This window comes from Cetorhinus maximus, chromosome 16 (genome assembly GCF_964194155.1).
Source record: "Cetorhinus maximus chromosome 16, sCetMax3.hap1.1, whole genome shotgun sequence".
Taxonomy (NCBI): Eukaryota; Metazoa; Chordata; class Chondrichthyes; order Lamniformes; family Cetorhinidae; genus Cetorhinus; species Cetorhinus maximus.
This window is the reverse complement of record NC_135894.1, coordinates 72,067,387-72,090,879: the sequence shown is the minus strand read 5'-3', so window position 1 is coordinate 72,090,879 and position 23,493 is coordinate 72,067,387. Positions and strand designations below refer to the sequence as shown.

The 23,493-nt window shown below is 40.2% G+C and overlaps 1 protein-coding gene across 4 annotated transcripts in view; it reads right to left on the bottom strand.

Annotated features, from left to right (window-relative positions):
• Nucleotides 1-23,493, bottom strand: part of cblb (Cbl proto-oncogene B, E3 ubiquitin protein ligase) — a 201,889-nt gene that overhangs the window by 84,946 nt on the left and 93,450 nt on the right. For 3 of the 4 annotated variants that reach the window (XM_078560042.1, XM_078560043.1, XM_078560045.1), the window contains exons 2-3: nucleotides 23,331-23,477; nucleotides 3,067-3,223 (exon numbers count right to left, since the gene is read on the bottom strand). In XM_078560042.1, the coding sequence (XP_078416168.1) occupies nucleotides 3,067-3,223; nucleotides 23,331-23,477 (304 nt within the window). Of the gene's footprint in view, nucleotides 1-851; nucleotides 992-3,062; nucleotides 3,224-23,330; nucleotides 23,478-23,493 lie in introns of those variants that run through there. The other variant, XM_078560046.1, reaches the window with a different exon arrangement.

Here is a 23,493-nt window from a genome sequence, read left to right as displayed (position 1 = left end):
GTAATTTGCTTTTATAATCAAAATTAATTCCATTAACCTGTTTCTCATGCATTTTTTAAATCATCCAAATGCAATAGTCTCTACCTTAAACACTCCTTATGGAAAACCGTCCACACTCCAACAACCCTCTGCACAAATAAAATTATCCACACCTCTTTTCACTCTCAGGACTGAATTTTAGGGGACCTGCAGGAGTCAGCTGGGAGGGAACTGAAAAAGATCAAGAGGAAGTGTGGTGGGGGTGGTCCCATGGCAACAGTAACACCCAGCCACCCCCCCTAAACTTCTTTTCCCTCACAACTACCCCTCACTGAGGCCTGCTTGACTGGTTGCCAAAGAATATGATCAGGACTCCCCCAGACAGCCGGGGCCAACCCCACCTTAGTTTTCCAGCCCATCATCAGAGCCACTACTGCCCTGACAAAATCAAGTCCTTAATGGTAATTTTGAATTAGTGCCCTCTTGCTATCTGTGCAACCAAAGGAGAAAAGATTTCCCTATTCAGTAAACCAAAACCTTTCATAATTTGAGAAAATTCTCAAATCTCCTAATGGCTTTCTCTGATCCATTCGAGAAAGCTCAAATAACTAAATTACTCCCCTTACCTATAGTTTTGCCACCTTTGCAGTGTCTTAATAAAATTCCAAAAGCTTTAATGTGCTTTCTATAATGGGGCATCCAAAGCTGCATTCATTACACTAAGGAATATTTTGGGAGAATTCATCACGCATTTATCTACACTGGTGCCCTATGGCCCTGTTTATGAAACCCAGTTAGACCTTATCGGAAACAAATATGTTATGGTTGCAACTTAATTGTGCTTTCCTTTTATTTTTGTTTCTTTTCCTCACCATGTTCCTCTTTTACATATGCCATTCCTCAACCAAGAGGTAAAGTAGGTACAAATATATCGATTGGTATATGATATCTTGCCTCAGGAATTCAAGTTGTTTTTATAAATGACTGCAGCATATTTAGCACATCCACTGATCTAAATGGAAGAAAAAAAATACATCTGGTGTCCAAAAGGAACTCTGTCTACTTATAGGTATGCCTTCAAGTTTCTATCAATTTACTTTACAAATATATTATCTAAATGTACCACACCCAAATTTCCATAATTGAAAACTTGATCACATTCCTCAAATCTATATTTCTATAAAATGATAAATTTTCTTATTTATAAAGTTATTTATAATTATCTGTAACCCCTCACAGTTGCCCCACTCTGCATCCACCCTAGAATTTTTATATCCATCGCTGAATATGGGCACAGAAACTGAACACAATACTCACTCACACTCACTTTTCCAGAACTGCTTCATCTAATTGAGGGTCGCGGGGAGTCAGAGCCTATCCTGACAGGCAATGGGCATTAGGCGGATACACCCAGGATGGTACGCCAGTCCATCACAGCGCACACACTCACACGTACGCACACAGACAGACACACTGGGGGCCAATCCATCTAACCAACACATCTTTGGATGGTGGGAGGAAATCGGAGCACCCGGTGGAAACCCACACAGACACAGGAGAACGTGCAAACTCAAGGTCAAGATCGAACCCAGGCCCCTGGAGCTGTGAGGGAGCAGCACTAACCACTGCCGCCCATTGAACACAATACTTTACCATTAAATGGGAACCTGCTACTTGCATGCATTTAGTTGAAGCATTCTTCTTGATAAAAATACCTTTCTGGTTTAAATTAATGGAGCTAGATCAGACATACCATTCAGAATAATTTTCCTTAATACTCATACTGCTGGCTAGCAACATTCATTATTGACAGTATCAAACAATGCATCTAACTAACTCTGGTAGCTAAAACACAGAACTCCTAGCCTATATTGTAATAAAATATTCCACTAAATTACAGCGCTTCAAAGAATCACAGAATGGTTACAACACAGAAAGGGGCTATTTGTCCCATCGTGTCTGGGCTGGCTCTTCGAAGAAGCAATTCACCTACTGCCACTCCCTCACCATCTCCCTGTAGCTCTGCACATTCTTCCTTTTCAGTTAACAGCCTAATTCCCTCTTGAATGTTTCAATTGAACCTGCCTCCACCACACTCTTCAGACTGTGCATTCCAGGTCCTAACCGCTCACTGCATGAAAAAGCTTTCCTCATGTCGCCATTACTTCTTTTGCCAATTACCTTATATAGGTGTCATCTTGTTCTCAATCCTTCCACCGTGGGAACAGTTTATTGCAATAAAGGGGAACATTGGTAATAAATCACTCTAAAACAATGCATCATTTAAAAGAAAGTATACTATCAGAACCTTCATTACTTCGACCAAGACACTTAAGGAACTGAGAGGCAGCCAGCGACATTCATTTTTTTTTTTAAATGAGCAGCCAAAAATATTGGCAACAAAGTTCAGTAAACTCATGGAGAATTTTTTGTTACAGCATATTATGAAATTATAACACCAAATTTCCACCACCCTCTTCAACAGATCATTCAAAGAATGGTGATACAACCTATCTTTCAATCATGGCAACTCAGGAGCACCACCATACATTTTTGTTAGTAAAGTCTTCCAAGTTATAAACCAAAGGATTTTCCAAAAGTCTAACTATTAAAGCTCTTGTTAACTATTAAAGCTCTTATTAAAGCTGGACCTCAACTCCATACTTGTACAGGACATTGCTTTTGGACGTGCAGTGACAGGACGTCAGATAACATTGTAAAATAATTGCAGGATTCCCTCCAAGGTAATAATGTATTCATTCTTTTCTAAAATAACCTTTGTGGCCAAAAATAACGTGAAAGAACACAGGTAGTTTTGATCAAGGGCACAACTTTACAATCCCAGGAAACATGAACGAAGAACAGACAGTCCCTTCCTTTCTGAAGATCCTAATCACATACTGATTTCATCAAATTTCGGTTCCTCAAATTTAAAATCTGGGAATTTGGTGAGGTCTCCTTCCCCATTGAGCCATTGTAGTTTGGCAATCTCCTCATCGATATTTTTCTGGTACTCTGGACCAGCATCAACAGTGTACAATAATTATTTGTGTTCGCAGATAATTATTTTATTATTCATTAACTCACCTGAAAGAGCCTGGTGAAGATATCAAATTCAAAGATTGAAATGTAATCATTACACGTCAAATCAATTGTAGACTTCAGGGCCATGGCTTCCAAACCAGAGCTGATAGAATGAACTTCATGAAGGCACTGTCTAAAGACTTTCCATGGCACAATGGTTCTGAAAGAAGGAAAAGACCAGATTATTTCTCTTATCAATGAGATGATGGTTTAACATCAATAAAATGCACAAGTATTTACACAACAAGCATTTATAAGTTGCAGTATAATGCCAACTAATTTTTTTCTCTGGGCACCCTGCTTATTTCTCCTAGGAATAAATATTTTGTAACAAAGAACAAATCTCTTAAATCAAAATGTATTTTATTCAAATGTTAACTTAGAAAACTGGTAAAAGCTGACCAACAGCTTACAGCCCCAAAAACAGAGTAATTCTGGTATGTAAAAGCCAAATAAATGTGGGCTCTGTAAACAGGTATACACAAAATTTTTCCACTTGGATTGGAGGAAAAAAGAGCATGAAAGCCTACAGGGAGAATCTAAACGTTAAAAAGTGCAAAATTGGTGGGGCACTTCTAATAGTTCTCTATTTCTCCATAATATTTAGAATTGTTATTCTCTACCCAGCTAAACTGGTACTCCTTTTCCCACTCACCCCAAAACTAGCTCAAAATGCATTCTGACTCCCTTGACATCCACCAAGTTTGTACTCTCCAACCTCACTCACTCTCAGTTAATGGCACCCTTCTTCCTTTCAGATCAAGTATAATTTCCAGAATCTGCTCCATTCCTCCTTCCTTTTATGACCAAATGTTTCTCATTCACTCCACAGCAGTCCCCTCAGGAGGCATTTATTTATCTCCCCCTTACTTTGTTTTCAATCCCCCTTTACTATCATCCATTCAACAATTTTCTTCTCAGTACCATCCATTATGCCTTTCTTCTTTCCCTATACATCGTCCGCACACCTGTCAAGGTCCCACTTTCCTCTGAATGCTAATGGCTGTCATTTATAAATACTACAAGAATGAACTCCCAATGGAGGCAGCAACCTCAGCCATTCGCACTGGGATCAGAGACAAGAACACCACCATTAAACAGTGGACTTAGGAGGCAGGGTGGGGGTGGGGTCTGGGGAATGGGTCCTCCTGATCTGACCGAGACCTCGACACCACTATCCCCCCTACCCCTGAAAATCTTTGATTCTCTTGTTAGTCAAGAATTTATCTGCCTCTGCCTTAAAAATATTCACTGACCCTTCCTCTACCACTCTCTGGAGAAGAGAATTCCACAGACTCATGACCCTCAGGGAAAATAATTCTCCTCAACTCTGCCTTAAATGGATGATCCCTTATTTTCAAACTGTGCCCCCTGGTTCTGGTCTCTCCCACAAGGGGAAACATCATTTCAGCATCCACTATGTCAAGCCCCCTCAGGATCTTATATTTCAATAAGATCACCTTTCATTCTTCTAAACTCCAATGGATACAGGCCCAACTTGTCAAACCTTTCTTCGAAAATAACCCCCTCACCCCAGGAATGAGTCAAGTAAACCTTTTCTCTGGACTGCTTCTAATGCAGTAATATCCTTTCTTAAATAAGGAGACCAAAACTCAGTACTTCAGTTTTGATCTCACAAATGCCCTGCAGAACTTTTTTTTTTATTCATTCACAGGATGTGGGCTTCGCTGGCTGGGCCAGCATTTATTGCCCATCCCTAGTTGCCCTTGAGAAGGTGGTGGTGAGCTGCCTTCTTGAACTGCTGCAGTCCATGTGGTGTAGGTACACCCACAGTGCTGTCAGGAAGGGAGTTCCAGGATTTTGATCCAGTGACAGTGAAGGAATGGCGATGTGTTTCCAAGTCAGGATGGTGAGTGACTTGGAGGGGAGCTTCCAAGTGGCACTGTTCCCATCTATCTGCTGCCCTTGTACTTCTGGATGGTAGTGGTCCAGGGTTTGTAAGGTGTCATCTAAGGAGCCTTGGCAAATTCCTGCAGTGCTTAGTGAATTCCTGCAGAATTACAGCAAAACACCTTTACTTTTATATTCCGTTCCTCTTGCGATAAATTACAGCATTCCATTTGCCTTGCTAATCACTTGTTGTACCTGCAAACTAACCTTTTGAGATTCATGTACCAGGACTGTGAGTATACCTACATCGCCTAGCCAGCGATGCCCGCATTCCACAAAACAATAAAAACACATGCAGATCCCGCTGTACCTCAAGAGTTCTGCAATCTCTCTCCATTTAGATAATATGCTGCTTGTCTATTTTGGCAGGAAGAATAGAAAAGTTCACATTTTCCCACAATATAGTCCATCTGCGAAATTCTTGCCTATTCACTTAACCTATCTATATCCCTTTGCAGACCCCTTATGTCCTCTTCACAACTTACTTTCCTACTTGCCTTTGCATCTTCAGAAAATTTAGCAACTATAGATTCTATCCCTTCAACTAAATCATTGATACAGATTGTAAATAGGTGAGGCCCCACACTGATCCCTGTGGCACTCCACTCGTTACATCTTTCCAACCTGAAAATGACTCATTATGCCTACTCTCGTTTTCTGTTAGCTAACCAATCCTCTTCCTATATCCACACTAATATGTTTACCCCAACCACCCCCCCACACCATGAGTCCTTACTTTGTGCAGTAACATTTGATGTGGCACCTTGACAAATGCCTTCCAGAAATCTAAGCACACCACATCCACAGGTTCCCCTTTATCTCCCTTATTTCCAAATCCCTCCATCACCTCATCTCTCCACAACTTTGTAACATCCTCTAAGCTGTACAATCCTTCAGCACTTGTGCTCCTCCAATTCTGATCTCCTGCGCATCCCCTATTTGAATCATTCCACCACTGGTGGTTGTGCCTTTAGTTGCTAAGGCCCTAAGCTCTGGAACTCCTTCCCTAATCCACTTCACTTCTCTCTCCTCTTTTAAGACGCTCTTTAAAATCAACCTCTTATCCTTATGAGGCTCTGTCAAATTCTATTTGATGACACTCCTATGAAACACTTTCATTACGTTAAAGTTATTAAATAACTGCGAGCATCCTAGTTGGAATGCATGCTCGCCTATGTTCATTATAAAAAAACATTGTTTTCTTCCTCCACAACTACTACTTAGTCCAAAAAAAATCATGTACAGAATCAAATTACTGTCCATTAAAAGCACAGAATCAAATTACTGTCCAGTAAAACAATGCAAAATTATTGTGAATGAAATGTTAGGTGCTTTGCAAAGTCACTTTAAAACTAAACAGCTTTTAAGAAAATATGCAGCAATACTGTTAGCGTTACCTATCCAAACTATGACACACTATATCATGGGCTTGTTCAAAAGGTACCGATTTCCGTGCAACAAAATTTTTGTTAGCTGGCTCTAGCTTGGGGTTCAATATATTTGGTTGCTATTGTTATTAATAAGCATAGTTTACACTATTCTTACAAAGCTGGAATTAACAGTTGCGTTAACCTGTACAAAATCTTAGTGGATTTCAAAATGCAACACACGAATAAATTAAAGAAGTTTGTTGTACAGGAGGGCCTTGAGCACTCAAACCTTTCTATAGTAATTGAAGTACAGCCTCCACACCCATCACAAAGGCAACACGAACTGAAGTAACTGTTATGTTGAATATGATCTAATTTGTAACGTAAGAAAATGATAAAACTTCATCATTTAAGATCAACAAAGGATCACAAGAGACCTCTTTTGAATATCCTGCATTCCCTATTTAAATGTAAAGCCCTATTCAAACCTAACCTTGACAATATTTTAGATACATGATATTAACAGTATTTTATTACATCTCAACCAAAATGACTTCCATATTCACAAGTCAATTACTATCTAATTAGCTTTGTTAAAAATGACAAATTTAGAAGCAATAAATCTGTTCATCATTTTCATTCTTGGATTATTAATCAACAGTAAATTATTGCAAAATGTATACAATTCCAAAAACAAAATGACAACAATCAAAATAAATGCTAAAAGGTCTGCTCACTTTCCAACAAAATCTCAAGAACAAACCTGTTAATTATTGTTAATTATATCATGTGCATTCATTTCTCCCTGCACCTGAAACAAGGAAAACACTCATGAAGTTCTTTTCGTTCCCCCAGAGAGCTCAAAGGAGCCATAGTGCAACTCTGTTAAACAACAACCTCAAAAGCTGTTATTATATAGCCACTAACCAAATACTAAATTTTCATTAAATCTCATTTGATGTAATTCCTCCAGGTAAATAAAAACTACTGAAGTTAAGCAATCTTGTCAAGTAGCTAATAATGTGAAAAATGAAAATTATGCAAGCCCCACTACAACAAATTAGGGAAACCAAAGAGTTTGGAAGAACCCTTGCTACTCGATTATGTAACAAATGTCAATTTCAATCAACACTGCTCACTATTGTTTCTCTTCAAACCACAAACCACAAATGTGACCACTCTATTGTCCGCTAATCATGTTACACGTTGCAAATTTGGTCTTACAGGATCATTAGACTGAGGTAGCATCAGGTATTTGGGTGCAGAACCAGTTGTGAAATGCTCTACTTTCAGGGGACATAAAGCATGCATAAGAGACTGAAAATTGGTCTGTGGGGGCAGTTGTTTCTCTTTCCAAGGAGACGCAGAAATAAAAATTACAATTGTACTGCAGAATTATGCATTCAATGATCATGTATTTTGTTTAGGTAACCTAAAAAGTTACAATGGTGCCCCAACACATTTGAACTCCATCAATAACCTCAATCTTGCCTTTGACCCAAATGGTCCTCTTCTCATTTCTGACAAAATTATGAAGCAATCTTAAATGAAGCGTCATTTTCTACAACATTAGGTAACTCCCATTCAATTAATTACTTGCTTTATTTTAAAAATAAGCTACACCAAAATCTTGGCCTTCACAATTTGTCCTAACAAGAATCACTATGTCCTCAGAGAGAACTTTGTAATTTGTACATATTGTGTCCTACATACAATCAACATTACTAAAATGGGTAGAAGGGTGAGAAGAGATGGTTGAAAAGCAGTAGAAAGGAAGCAATGAATAAATAAGGAATTAAAGAATGAAAATAAAAATGTGAAAGGAACAGATTTGTAAAGAAGGGATTAAAATAAGCATGAAAATGTGCAGTGCCATTAAAATAAAAAGATACAAATATTTAGGGCCTAATTTTAACACTAAGTGAATGGGTTTTGAGTGAATTAAAATCTTGCCCTTAATTTTACTGCTTTTTAAAACAACATATTTGAAAGGTTGTATTATACATTAGCAAGGGCACAGCCTTGGAATGCACTCAAAATTTTGGTTTAAATATACAGGAACCACATGAAGAAAATTACAATGCACCATATATCTTCAGTACTAACAATCTATCAGATACTATCCTGGATGCTTGATAAACAGGAAACCACTTAGTACCATATTGAAACACCACTTCAGAAGAAATGCACAAGGACTGACGTATTTCATTATATATGGTGACAATGAAAAGGTTACAGCTTTAAGATATTGCCACATACAAAATGATTGGGTCCTACAGTGTCCTTAGCATGTACCTCAAGTACTAGATTCCAGCAGTATCAAGGAAATGCACTAGACGTCATGGCCTTGTCCTCTTGCAGACTTGAGAGGAAAATATAATCTCAAAGGTTGCTCAGTACTTCCTGTGCAAGATTTCTGATGTCCAGTGACCCCATTTCCTCATTATCTGCTTATATTCAACATAATTCTAGGTACTCTCACAATGGGTTTATGGGAATAACTAATTTAAACAAAGTGGGACTTCTCCCAGATCAAATTCAAATCATAAATTTGAGCACTTTCATGATTGATGCTTACAATAGCAACACGGAGTCTGTTGATTGCATTAAATGCACAGTTAATAGACAGCAGAAAAGTGGCTGTTAAAAACTGTCCTTGCTAAGTTTTGTAAATTAATAATCCCTACATGAACTCATCTTAATTGTCATGATGCGTCAGTGAATATTTTAACACCCCACCAAACAAAGCAAACTTTAGGACAATATTGACATCAAATCTCATTGAAGATAACCACCGTATTTATCTAGTGAAAATTGAAATTTGTACAAGATTAAAGTCAGTGGAACATATATTTTTCCTTAGATAAATGCCAACATGTTTCAAGGTCCTAAAAATGTTAGAATCCCTCAGTTGTCTACTTTCTATAATGGTCCTCTTTTACCTTTGAAAAATAATTAATTATCATTAAGCTGAAAAATCCATTGTTACTTGCATACAGGCCGGTAATGTACATCATCAGCCTCAGTTGGATTACAATGCTGTTGTTTCTAAAATAGTAAGTCTTTGATGAGTCAGAACCACAAACGCATATGAGTCATGTTCCTTACTGCAAATAGGCTGTCACCATTGTGTCTCCACGAGGAGAAAACAGTCTCTCCCAGAGGGCTAATATCTACACATAGGAAGCACAGAGAAAACATTTTGTTTAGTGCAGATTTGTACAACAGTTAATGCGGAAACAACTGTTATTTTTGTAACAGGACAAGAATACAATTTGACATTGTAGGTATCATATTATGTTCCAAAGGAAAAAATTAAATGGTACAGTAGCAGAACCTGAACACACAGAACAAGTTAGGACATCTATGTTAAACAGCCGAGAAATTATATATTTCCTTAATGAGACTGCACAACATTCTGACTGAATTCATAGCATTCAGACACACTGAACTGGGTGAAGTCTTCCTCAACTGAAAATACCCTGAACAAAGTTGCTGTGAAGCGTAACACACTTTTTAACCAAGATAACAGCAAAATACTGCGGATGCTGGAAATCTGAAATTGTTTCCAGGACTGTCACTGACCTCAACTCCGCTGGAGATCTTCCCTCCACAGCTTCCAACCTCAGTCTCCCAGCCCCGGACAGTTCGCTTCTACCTCCTTCCCAAAATCCACAAACAGGACTGTCCCGGTAGACTGATCGTGTCAGCCTGTTGCTGCCCCATGGAACTCATTTCTTCCCATCTTGACTCCATTCTCTCTCCCCTTGTCCAGTCTCTTCCCACCTACGTCTGTGATCCCTCTGATGCCCTACGTCATATCAACAATTTCCAGTTCCCTGGCCTTAACCGCCTCCTCTTCACCATGGACGTCCAATCTCTCTACACCTTCATCCCCCACCAGGATGGTCTGAGTGTTCTCCACTTCTTCCTTGAACAGAGGCCCGAACAATCCCCATCCACCACCATTTTCATCCACCTGGCTGAATTTGTTCTCTCACTGAACAATTTATCCTTTACCTTGGCTCACTTCCCCCAAATAAAAGGTGTGGCTATGGGTACCCGCATGGGACCCAGTTATGCCTGTCTCTTTATGGAACATTTCTTGTTCCAGTCCTACTCAGGCCCCCTCCCACAACTCATTTTTCGGTACATTGATGACTGTTTCGGTCCATGCTCTCATCTGGACCTAGAAAGATTTATCAATTTTGCTTCCAATTTCCACCCCTCTATCGGCTTCACAATGGCCCATCTCCGACACCTCCCTTCCCTTCCTTGACCTCTCTGTCTCCATTTCTGATGATACACTGTCCATCAATATTCATCACAAGCCCACCAACTCCCGCAGCTACCTTGACTGCAGCTCCTCATGCCCTGCTTCTTGCAAGGACTCCATCCCATTTTCTCATTTCCTTCGCCTCTGTGACATCTGTTCCAATGATGCCACTTTCCAAAACAGCACTTCTGACACGTCTTCCTTCTTCCTTAACCGAGGTTTCCCACCCACTGTGGTTGACAGGGCCCTCAACCACGTCTGACCCATCTCCTGCGCCTCTGCCCTCACACCTTCCTCTCCCTCCCAGAAACATGATAGGGTCCTCCTTATCTGCATTCAAAGGATCATCCTCTGCCACCACCAAACACCCCCCCCACCCACCATCAGCATTCTGTAGGGACCATTCCCTCCGGGACACCCTGGTCCACTCCTCCATCACCCCCAACACCTCATCCCCTTCGTACGGCACCTTCCCATGCAATCGCAGAAGGTCCAACACATGCCCCTTTACCTCCTCCCTCTTCACCATCCAAGTGCCCAAACACTCCTTTTACGTGAAGCAGTGCTTCACTTGCAACTCCTTCAATTTGGTCTACTGCATTCGCTGTTCCCAATGCAGTCTCTTCTACATTGGGGAGACCAAACGCAGACTGGGTAGCCGATTTGTGGAACACCTTAGGTCTGTCCGCAAGCATGACCCAGATCTTGTTGTTTGCAATTTCAACACACCATCCTGCTCTCATGACCTCATCTTCCAATTAGACACTTTACAGCCTTCCGGACTTAACATCGAGATCAGCAGCTTCAGACCATGATTTCTCTCTCCTCCATCTTCACCCCTTTTTTATCCCCCGTTTCAAAATTCATTTTTATTTTTATCCACTTATTTTTTATTTATTTTTATTCATCCATTCATTGTTTTATCCCCTTTTTAACCCATTTTTGATCCTTTTTTTCCCACCCCCTCCCCCCACCCCGCCAAGGACCATCTATTACTTGTTCATGTTGTTCTTTTCAGAGTGCTTACCCTTGTTTTGCTATTATCACATTCTGCTTTCTTACCTTTATGCCATTATCAGCACCTCCTTTAGCCCTTACAACTACCATTAACACTCCCCTTTGTCCATGACATTTTTGTCAATCTCTCTTTTGCCCCGACCTATCGCTGGCCTTCTATCCATCTTCACCTGCTCCACCTTTAAACAGTATAAATTTCATCACATTTCTACTTCTCTTTAGCTCTGAAGGAGGGTCATACAGGCTTGAAACGTCAACTCGGTTTCTCTCTCCACAGATGCTGTCAGACCTGCTGAGCTTTTCCAGCATTTTCCGTTTTTATTTTACACTTTTTAACCATATGGACAGCATTATGGGAACATAGGAACAGGAGAAGGCCATTCAGCCCATTGAGCCTGCTTCGCCATTCAATACGATCATAGCTGATTGAACAATTCAATGCCTTTTACCCACACTATCCCCATAACCCTTTATGTTAATGTTAATCAGAAGTCTAACAATCTCCACCTTAAACATACTCAATGACTGAGCTTCCACGGCCCTCTGGGGCAGAGAATTCCAAAGATTCACAACCCTCTGAGTAAAGAAATTTCTCCTCATCTCAGTCCTAAGCGGCTTCCCCCTTATTTTGAAACTGTGTCCCCTGGTTCTAGACTCCCCAGCCAGAGGAAACATCTTACCAGCATTTGCCATTCCATTCCTATAAGTATTTCGTAGGTTTCAGTGAGATCACTTCTCATTCTTCAAAACTCTGGAGAATACAGACCCAGTTTTCCCAATCTCTCTTCATAAGACATTCCCACCATCCCCAGAACAAGTCTGGTGAACCTTCGTCGCACTCCCTCTATGGCAATAATATCCTTTCTGAGGTAAGGGGACCAAAACTGCACACAGTACTCCAGGTGATTTTTCAAATCTGGCATAAATAAGGAATACAGAGCAGCAGAATCCTCTCTAGTAGCTAGCCTTCTGTCTGGTGCTTTGTCAAGTCCATATACATACATTCGCTGCATATAGTTTGAGTCATTATGGCACAGGTGGAGGCCATTTGGCCTATGGGGTCTGTGCCAGAACACTCCAGTCAATCCCTTTCCCTTGCTCAATCACCTTAACCCTGCAAATTTATTTCCATCGCCCTATGAGTTTATTTCCATCAAATGCCCATCCAATTTCCTTTTGAAAACACTAATTGTCTCCATTTCCAGCAACCTCATAAGCAGCAAGTTCCAGGTTATTACCGCATGCTGCATAAAACTGTTCTCCTCATAACTCCCCGCATCTCTTGCCCAAAACCTTAAATCTGTGTCACCCAATCTTTGTATCAACAGCTACTTTTCTTTGCCTACCTAAAATGGTATTTTATTCTCTGCCTCCACTGTGAAAACAGATTAAAAAAATATTCATTTAACAAGTCTGCCATTTCCTTAGTGTCCATTGTAGTGTCACGTTCCTCAGACATGAAATAGATCATAAATTGTTTAAATCAAACTTTACCCTTTTGCTTATTTAAAAAGTGGACCTTGCGGAACTAAAAGATAGTTGCCAGAGGTCACATGATACATAAGTTGGCTACAGTTTTTGGAAATTTCCTACAGCAGTTACAGGATAAAAGCTCAACCCTCATCCTGTGGAATCTTACACACCCCATTGTAAGGGCACATTACAATCAACAAAACCATGGACCAGCAGATGACCTGTCTCCCCAGCCTGGTCCTACAACAAATGGAGGGCCATCGAAACTCATAATATCTGCAGAGACTTAAAAGCCACCATCCAGCTCTTAAGATGAACAGTGGATTTTGACCAGAGGCATAGAAACCACTCGTTTGCCTGCAACTGACTCATTAATGGGCAACAACACATGACCTAAGCTTCTAACCTTTGGAAAGTTTTAATATTACATTTGTAGACTCACAACTCAGTCTGCTGTTTAAACTCCAGACTGCAAACATCAAAACAGGATTCCAGGCTGACCAACAGCCTGCATCATGTCTAAGCCTCCTCACAGTATGTTTCTTTGGAAGATTCCTACCATTGCCTGCCAAGCAGACCAAGTCTCTGTGTACCAAACTCATCTCGTTGCATCACCATCAACTTTAAAGGAATTCTGTAAATCTTGCTTCAGTGAACTGAAACCACCTGAACTCTGAAGAGGAGTCATACGGGCTCGAAGCATTAACTCTGTTTTTCTCTCCACAGGTGCTGTTAGACCTGCTTAGTTTTTCCGGCATTTTCTGTTTTTGTTCTGCCTGAACTCTAGTTCCTCCATGAAGGAAGCCTCACTGGACTGTGACTTTCTGGACTCGAGAATCACATGATACCCATATCTGTGGTGCTTTTTTTCTTTTAAATTATTCATAGTTGTAAAAACTCCTATCTTCTTGTGTACTTAATTACTTGCATGCCTGTGTGTATGAAGTGCGGCCATTCCCTGAGTTTGAATGCGTGAATAAGCTATACTTCTCATTTAACCCTAAAGAGAGCTTGCTGCGCGTCACTTTAAAAATTGACCTCACAAACAGAGGGTTTGGGGGAACACACCACAACCTATTTTAAAACTTAAAACACCTCTGCTTATGGACAATGGTGAGAAAATAAAGGATTTCAGTTTTTCCTCCCTCCCTCATTTGTAACAATAGTCTCACCTGCTTTGTCTTTAATGGCTTCATCTTCCCCCTCTCTTAATATTAGCTTTGATATCCTTGCATCCTTTTCTATTCCCATTTTACACCTCATTACTTTCTTTCTACCCCTTTGTTATATTTTTAAGTAACTCTGTAAATGTACTTCCTTGCATTTATGTAAGCCTCATCTTTTGCTTGATACTATATAATACCTCATTTGTTGACCATGGTGGCTTCACTACACAAATGGAGTATTTGTCATTATGAAGTATCTAGATATTTAGTATTGTACCATTTATTTCTTTGAACACTTCCCAGAGCTTGACTGTAGATTTACTCATTAGCAGGTCAGCCCAGTCTATCATAATCAATTTATTTCTACTATTGGTGCTATTCTCCAATGACAATTAATACCATTAAAATACAGTAACTATTACAGTACATAAGGATAAAAAAGCTTAGCATTGAAGTGACACAAACTACCAAAACAGTGACTGGAACACTTGCAGCCTTTAAAACTCCACTGCAAACCAAACAGACAAAGATGCTAGACAGGCTTGTTGTGGTGAAGAAAACAAAATAACCATGTCAGTGCTAGCTTTTCTCTAGAGTAAACCCAAATGAATCCCATTGCGTTGCTGCCTTCTCAAAGCTTTGCATTTTCATCAGCTTCAAGTATTTATCAAATTTTCTCATGAAGTGATGCAATAAATAGTCCCTGCCCCAACCACTCCCTGTGGCAAAGCATTTTTTGCACAGCCTGAAAATAAATTTTTCCAAACCACTCTCTTCAATCTTAGTCATTATTTTAAATTAATAATTCCTTTTCACAGATTCTCTAACCAGAGAAAGCATTCCAGTTTATTTACTCTATCGCTTTCATAAATTTTAAAATCGCCACTTAGCTTCTCTGCTCCAACGTAAATAGGCCCAGTATCTCAAGTCCATGCTCATAACTGTATTTTTCCATCTCTGGCATCATCTTGCTGCTTTTACATCCTTTCTATAAAAGTGCACCCAAACTGCACCTGAACAGCAGTCTGACCAACATTTTGTATGAAACATCACTAACTCATTACTGTTTACTGTATGATCCCAGTTATAAAATCAAAAATCCTATTGACTTGTTTATGGCTTTATCCATCCATACTCTGGAAATTATGAACTTGAACCTCTAGGTGTCTCTGTTCATCCTTCAGTGTCTTTCCATGAAGTTAGGATGACCATATTTCTAAAACCAAATCTGGGGGCAAACAGTCCACAACACTCTCACCTTCCAAGGCGAGGAGCCCATTTTGATCTGCTTCTGAGGACATTTACCCAGCCCAATCCCAGCCACCCCGTTCATTAGTCCGGTTACCTGTGGCCCGTGACTCAGATATTTTGGCTCCATGGCTGTTTCTTCAATTTTATTTCTCAGTGAAGCCGCGCACCATTAACTATTGGGGGGGTGGGGTTTGGGAGAATGGCAGAGCATGTGAACTGCCACCAAACAGCACAATCTCTGCATAAATTAAAGTTGAAAAAATAGTTGAAAACAAGAGATCAACATCTCTCTCAACAATCAGAACCTGCCCAACCACATAGCCCCACAACACTTCATTGACCACCTGCAGGGCAACTCATGACTACATGATTCCTGATTTGAACCATGCATCCTTTTATAGTTAGGGTATTCATCTGGGGTCATATTTTGTGAACTGAGAATCATCGGGAGATATTGCTTGCCTGGGTCACAGTACCTCATCTGGGTACTCTCTGGAAAACCAGGACATATTGTCACCCCATACTAAAGTCTATAATTCCAGTCCTTGTTTTCCCTCCCAAAAGGTATCATCTCACATTTATCAAGTATCTATCCATTTTGAGAACCTGGCAGTGCCAGTTTGCCAAACTACCTACTTTTCTATCAATGGCAAATTTCAAGTTGCATACACTGTATCCAAGTCCAAATTCTATACAGAGGACAAAAGTGGACCCAGCGCACTGGCCCTGGGTAAACCACTTCAAACCTTTCTACAGTCCAAGTACTACTTATTTATAAGAATCTTTGGTTTTCTGGCAATTTTCCATTTAGGCCATTGTAGTTCCTGTTGTATCATATGTCTAATTTTTTCTAACAACCTTCATGAGACACCTCATAAAATGTGTATCAAAAATCCACATGAACTATACATACATCCTATGAATTACTTCTGAAATACAGTGACTGCTGTTTTGTAGGTCAAGTGACAAATTAATATACAGCAAGGTCCCTCAAACAGCTCACCACCACCTTCCCAAGAGCAATTTGCGATTAGCAATACATGCTGGCCTAGCCTGCAACACCCACACCCCATGACGGAATAAAAAGAATAAAGAAATTGGACAAATGACCAGTTCATCTGTTTTACTGGTATAACTTGAACAATGAACATTGGCTTGGACAGCAAGAGAGCTCCTTGCTCTTCATCAAATGGTCCAATGGGATCTTTTAGGTTCATTCGAATAGGCAGACAGACCTCAGTTTAACATCTCTCAAAAAGAAGTTGCACATTTGCAGGGTTTCCTCTAATTCTTTTGCCAATCACCTTAAATTTGTGTCCTACATTACAACAATGACTACACTTTAAAAGTATTTCATTAGCTGAGCAGCACTTTGGGACATCCTGAGGTCATGAAAGCCACTAAGTAATGAAAGTCTTTCTTGTTTTTTTTCTAAATAAGACTCTAAGCATGACTGAAGTGCAGCTGCTCAAATGAGCACAATTTTACCTCGGACTAGCCACAAATTTGAGTCCATCAGCCATTTTCACATTTCTTCAGTGTCCTACTTTGGGGGTTGGGGCATGACAAGTGGGAAGAGAAGGGAAGTTAAAATTCTTTTCAATTTAGACCGAACCATGTATTTCTGATATCCACTAACTAGAATATATTTTAGAAGCTTCCTTCTTATCTGACAAATGAGATGGAAAAAAGGTGGAGATTATGTGTAATTCCCATTCTTCAAAAAGAAAGTTTTCTTAAGGGTTCTGGTACAATATTAAGGGAAGGTCTAAGCTTTCGTGAACTGTGAACCAAGGCTCAAGAACACAGGCAGGCGACTCATTATCTCAAATTACGAAACTCACCTCTGACAGTGCACGCCTATTGTGAAGTGCTGTAAGATAGTCCTTACTAAGACTTGTTTGCTGTGCAAGTATATTAATGAACAAACTTGAATTGGCCTTGGGCATGGAAACTAGAGTGCAGCAGAATTTATCTTAAACTGCCAGCTTTAACCAAATTAGCTGGACAGACATACTCACATAGTGACCATTTTTTTACAGAAAGGTTGAAATAGCCCTGAAGTAGAAACTTGGAAAGTAGATTCCAAGATCTTCAGGGAAAATTACACTTAAGGGAATGAATCATGATAGCCTCTAACTGACAAACCTGTCTGGCCCGAAATGGTAAACCATTTTCTAAGATAACCAAATTTAAATCAATCATCAATTGCATTAAAGAGATTGCATCCTCCTTAAAGAATTGGTCCTGAAAGACTTAAATAACAGTTGCATGCCAAAAGTCTTGTTAATAGATAATGCATATGTGAAATGCATCACTTCGAAACATAACCACCTCACATCACCAATTTCCATTACTACCAGCTGGTGAAGTATTGTGCAGCTTTAAATAGATCTGATCCAGATGAAATTAAATGAACCATGCATGGAATAAAACTACAGCAACTAAATAAATTCCAGTATTGATCAAACACATTCCTATCTGCAATTATTTCTTACATCCTATCTAGCATCATCCTGTAGCACCATTAGTACAAGGACAGCAACAATGACCTTCTCAGGGTAATTAGGGATGGGCAATAAATGTTGCTCAGAAACCAAGAAAAAAAATCACATTAAATCCCTTTTCAGTCTAGTTAGCAAATCTGTATCGGGAAATCTAAAGATTTTACAATCCTACCATCCTTTGCTTGCTATGGAAATACACTCAATCATTCTTTCCACCACAATTGAATCAGTTATGGCCTTTTCATAAAGGGTAAAAGCCATCATTAATAGAGAAGGTGCTACTGTGTCTCAATTACCATATTTTTTTTCGGGGGGCTGGGGGGGTGGGGGGGGTGGGTGGGTGGGTGTCGGAGGGGGCGGGAAAGGAAGAGAAAGATAAAGAAAACGTGGGTGCTCAACCCAAATGTTCTACTGAATTTCTTCAAACTGTGAAATACCTGCTGTGTTTCGCGGATCAACATTCAGTATTCTTTCAAGGAATAATTGATGAAGAGTGCCATAAGCAGAGAGGATAAGATTGAATTTTTTATGTAAAAACAATGAAGAAATGTATCTAGACTCTATATCATATATCAAGTTAAACAGCAAGAGGGTTTTTAAAGTGAATCTAAGCTCCATTTAGATTCTGCCTTTCAAACAATGTTGATCTGCTATAAAATCTAAATTGATCTACTTAGACTACAATTTAAAATCTGCCGAAGTAATGATCTTCATTTATTGTGCAGTGATGCCAAAACCATACATTTAGGGTGCTTACAGGCATTCAAATAAACAAACACATACACTGTGCAGCCATACCACATGACAGATTATTGGTCATTACTTTCCAGTTTGTAAGCTAATTAAAAAATGAATAAAAAGCAGAACCAATCAGCATATTCAAAAGGCAAACACAATAATTCATTCCATCCACAGATTTTAAAATTAAAAGCTAACATATTAGAAATGTGTTCTGCTAAACTGGGCTTATTTTACATAATCACCACATGGTAGCACACCAATATCATCAAACTATTGCAGACATTGCCCCAACAGCTGCAAATCTGGTGAAGCTACAGCATACATATATGCACGCTAAAAGGCAGAAGCAGCATGCTATAGACAGAGCTAAGGATCCTACAACCAATGGATCAGATCAAAACTCTGCAGTCCTGCCACATCCAGTCATGAGTGGCAGTGTGCAATTAAACCACTAGCAGGAGGAGGCAGCTCCATGAACATCCCCATCTTCAATGATGATGGAACCAAACATGTCAGAACAAAAGGCAAGACTGAAGAATTTGCAATCACCTTTAGCAAGAAGTGCCGAGTGGATGATCTATCTCTGTCTCCTCCCGCGGTTCCTACCTTGGCTTAAGCCAGTCGTCAATTTGATACACTTCACATGATGTCAAGAACAGCTGAGTGCACTAGATTTAGCAAAGGCTATGGGCCCCAACAACATTACAGCTGTAGGGCTGAAGGTTTGTACACCAGAACTTGCTGCACCCCTAGTCAATCTGTTTCAGTGGAGCTGCCATACTGGCACCTACCAGACAATGTGAAAAATTACCCAAGTGTATCCTGTCCACAAAAATCAGGATAAATCCAATCCAGCCAATTATAACTCCATCAGCAAAATAATGGAACGTGTCATCGGCAGTGGCATCAGCAATAACCTGTTCACCAATGCCTAGTTTGAGTTCCACTAGCACAATTCGGTTCCAGACTGTATTGCTGCATTGGTCCAAACATGGAGAAAAGAGCTAAATAGCAAAAGTGCCTTGTTATCAGGGTAGTGTTTGACCAAGTGTGGCATCAAGAAGCCCTAGCTAAGTTGATGTCAACGGAAATCAGCGAAAATTCTGCACTAGCTGGAGTCATACCTAGCACAAAAGATGATGTTGTGGTTGTTGGAGGTCAATCACTTCAGCCCCAGGGCATCATTGCAGGAGTTCCACAGAGCAATGGTTGTTTACTAATAACTGCACAGTTCAGTTCCATTTGCAATTCCTCAGTTAATGAAGCAGTCCATGCCAGCATGCAGCTAGGCCTGGACAGCATACGGGCTTGGGCTGTTAAACTGAAAGTAACATTCATGCCACACAAATGGAAGGCAAAGATCATCTAGTCAATTGTTGATGTAATAAGTAGGGTAAATAAAGGGTAGCCAGTAGAGGTAGTATACTTGGATGTCCAAGGCATTCATTAAGGTGACACACAAAAGGTTAATATGCATGATAAGGGCTCATGGAGTTGGGGTAATATATTAGCATGGATAGACAATAAGTAGAGTAGAGATAATGGGACATTTCCAAGTTGGCAAGCTGTAACTAGCAGAGTGGCACAAGGATCTGTGCTGGGGCCTTGGCTATTTACAAATTATATTGATGACTTAGACAAAGAGACTGATAGTAATGTATCCAAGTTTGCTGATGATACAAATCTAGGTGGGAATATAAGTTGTGAGGAGGACACAAAGAAGCTGCAAAGAGACTTAAAGAGGTTAATTAAGTGGGCAACAAGGTGGCAGATAGACTATAATGTGGGGAAGTGTGAGATTATTCACTCTGGTAGTAAGAAGAGAAAATCAGAATAATTTTTAAAAGTACCAAACTTTTAAATATTGATGTTCAGAGAGACTTGGGTGCACTCTTATAAGGAACACAGAAACCAAGTAAATAGGAAGGCAAATGGCACGTTGGCCTTTATTGTAAGGGAATTGGATTCAAAGAATAAGAAGTCCTGCTACAAGTAGGGCTTTGGTGAGCACTGTGCGCAGTTTTGGTTTCCATATCCAAGGAAGGATGTGTTTGCTTGGAGGCAGTACAGTGCAGGTTCACTAGATTGGTTCCAGGGATGAAAGTGTTGTCCTTTTTGTGAGAAACTAAGGGAAATAGTCCTATGTTCTTTTTTTCCATTCTTTCACAGGATTTGGACATTGCTAGTTAGGCTAGCAAGTGTTGCCCATTCCTAATTGCCCTTGAGAAGATGGTGTCGAGCCACCTTCTTGAACCTCTGCAGTCTATGTGGTGTAGGTACACCCACGGTGCTCTTAGGAAGGGAGTTCCAGGATTTTGACCCAGTGATGGTGAAGGAACGGTGATATAGTTCCAAGTCAGGATGGTGTATGGCTTGTAGGGGAGCTTGAAGGTCATGGTGTTCCCATGCATCTGCTGCCCTTGTCCTTCATGTTAGTTGAGACCGTGGGTTTGGAAGGTGCTGTCAAAGGAGCCTTGGTGAGTTGTTGCACTGAATCTTGTAGATGGTGAACACTGCTGCCACTGTGTGTCGGTTGTGGAGGGAATGAGTGTTTAAGATGGTGGATAGGGTGCCAATGAAGTGGGCTTCTATGTCCTGGTGATGCTGAGCTTCTTGAGTGTTGTTGAAGTTGGAGTTCTGAAGAATGAGATGATCTCATTGAAACATACAAGATTCTGAAAGGGTCTGAAAAAGTAGACACCGAGAGGCCATTTCCCCTGGCTGGGGCATCTGGAACACAGGGCTACAAGTCTCAGGGTAAGGAGTCGATCTTTGAGGACTGAGATGAGGGGAAATTTCTTCATTCAAAAGGTGTGAATCTTTGGAATTCTTTACTGCAGAGGACTGTGAATGCTACATCGTTGAGTATATTCAAAGTTGGGAATAGAAAGATTTTTGATATCTCAGGGAAAGAAAGGATATAGGATCGGGCAGAAAAGTGGAGTGAAGCAGATCAGCTGTGACTGTGTTGAACAGCAGTGCATGCTCGAGGGGCTGCAAGGTCTACTCCTGCTGTAATTTGTTACGTTCTAATCTCCAACAAAAGACATTTGATGGAATTATCCTTGTTAAGTCCCCAACTATCAACATTCTGTGGAAGTGGTCACCATTCACCAGAAACTTAAATGGAAGAGCCACATACTGAGATTATAAGAGCAGGTCAGAGGTTGGACATTCTGTAGCGAGTGACTCAACTCATGATTTCCCCAAAGCCTTGCCACCATCTACAAGGCAAAAGTCAGGAATATGATGGAATTCTCTTCAGCAACAACAACACTCAAGATCCTTGATATTATCCAGGACAAAGCAAACTCCTTTATTGGCACCCCGTCTACCACCTTAAACATTCACGCCCTCCACTATTGGCATAATATGGCTGCAGTGTGTGCCATATACAAAATGCATTGCAGTAACTTGCCACGGTTTCTTCAACAGTATTTCCCAAACTTGCAACCTCTACCACCTAGGAGGATAAGGGCAGCAAATGTAAGAGTACACCACCACCTGCAAGCTCTCCAAGTCATAACTGACTTGGAAACATCATCATTGCTTGGTCAAAATCCCGAAACTCCCTTTCTAACAGCACTATGGGAACACAAATCATACAGACTAACAGTGATTCAAGAAGGCTCACCACCACCTTCCAAAGGAGCATTAGGTTTCGACAATAAATGCTGGCCTTGCAAGCGGCAGTCACATCCCATAGAATGAATAAAACAAAAACAAAAATCATCAGAGGCTATTGGTCAATAATAATGGATTTCTAACAGCAAAAATGCTTTAAAATTACCAATAAAAGCAATATTTTAATTGGGGCTAAATATTTATCTGTGGATCATGGCACCTTTCTTGCATCTTATCTGCAAATCTACTGCTGTAACAAAGCAGCAGCCAATCTATGAAATGTTGCAAAGGTCAATCCAGAGAAGATAGTCTAAATATATTGGCGAAATCTAGAGAGGTAGCAGCAGACATTTATTGCTCCAGTAGTCACATAAAATGCAGCCACAAAGGCATGTCGCATGTCTTTTTTAAATTGCAAGTAAGAGTTTGGTAATATCACTTTCATGCACTACAACCTCTTTGGCAATTAGTTCACTATTCAGAACAGTTGCTAAAAATATTTAAACTGTCTCAGCAGAGAACTAGCTAACAGGATAAAAGTCATCGCCAGGTCTGCTGGCTGTAAGGGGACAATGTGTAATAAAAAGTTTTCAACTAGACCTGTTGAGAGCTTGGGTCATTTGCAAAACAGTATGCAAAATTTGGTACAAATTACACTCAAGTCTCACTCAAAGTTCCCATTAACATAAATGGTTAAAAAAACTTGCTAGTGTAGGAAGAGATGCTGTTGAGGTTGGGCAGTACACCATGTCATACCTAAATTGCTTGGTGGCAATGCTGAAAAATTAAAAAGCACTTCATTTCCTCGCATTGACACCATTCATTTGGTCAGCACACTTTTGAAAGACAATCCTTACAAAAAACAATTCATGCAGTGCAGCATTTTGAGAAACGATCACTCTACATAAAAAAGCTTCAAAGTCATACTTACTTGTCATCAAAAGCCCGTTTCCAAAATTCAGCAGCATCTGCCTTTGTGATGCGAAAGTTGTCACCCTGAAAATGGCCAGAAGGGAAGATGGCCTTGATTTCTGCCAGCATGTGACTAAAGATGAGTGACAGCTTTGTAAGATTCCTCCTAGGTAAAAAGAAAC